This window comes from Eimeria mitis, genomic scaffold (genome assembly GCF_000499745.2).
Source record: "Eimeria mitis Houghton genomic scaffold, Emh_scaff2099, whole genome shotgun sequence".
Lineage (NCBI taxonomy): Eukaryota > Apicomplexa > Conoidasida > Eucoccidiorida > Eimeriidae > Eimeria > Eimeria mitis.
In genome coordinates this window covers 3,553-3,788 of record NW_013570422.1, presented here as the reverse complement: position 1 = coordinate 3,788, position 236 = coordinate 3,553, and the positions used below count along the sequence as shown (strand labels likewise).

The window sequence follows — 236 nt, the reverse complement described above, 5'->3', positions numbered from 1 at the left end:
CAGCAGCAGCAGCAGGGGCCCCCCCCTTCTGTCTGCCTTCTACACCTATCTCATCTTTCTTTCCTGCTGCTGCACCGCAGCAGCAGCAGCAGCAGCAACAGCAGCAGCAGCAGCAGCAGCAGCAGCAGGTCTCATCACCGCAGCAAGGATGCATGCAGGAGGGCCCCCCAACAAGAGACGCAGTGGGGGGGCCCCCCTGGGCCACCTCCCCCAGCAGCAGTTCGCCAGCTGCTGCT

At 64.8% G+C, this 236-nt stretch overlaps 1 protein-coding gene across 1 annotated transcript in view; it reads left to right on the top strand.

Moving 5' to 3' along the window:
* Nucleotides 1-236, top strand: part of EMH_0048630 (uncharacterized protein) — a gene marked incomplete at both ends in the record, with an annotated part of 6,000 nt that overhangs the window by 5,228 nt on the left and 536 nt on the right. Inside the window, one exon of the mRNA XM_013496422.1 lies at nt 3-236. Within this exon, the coding sequence (XP_013351876.1) occupies nt 3-236 (234 nt within the window). The remainder of the gene's footprint in view (nt 1-2) is intronic.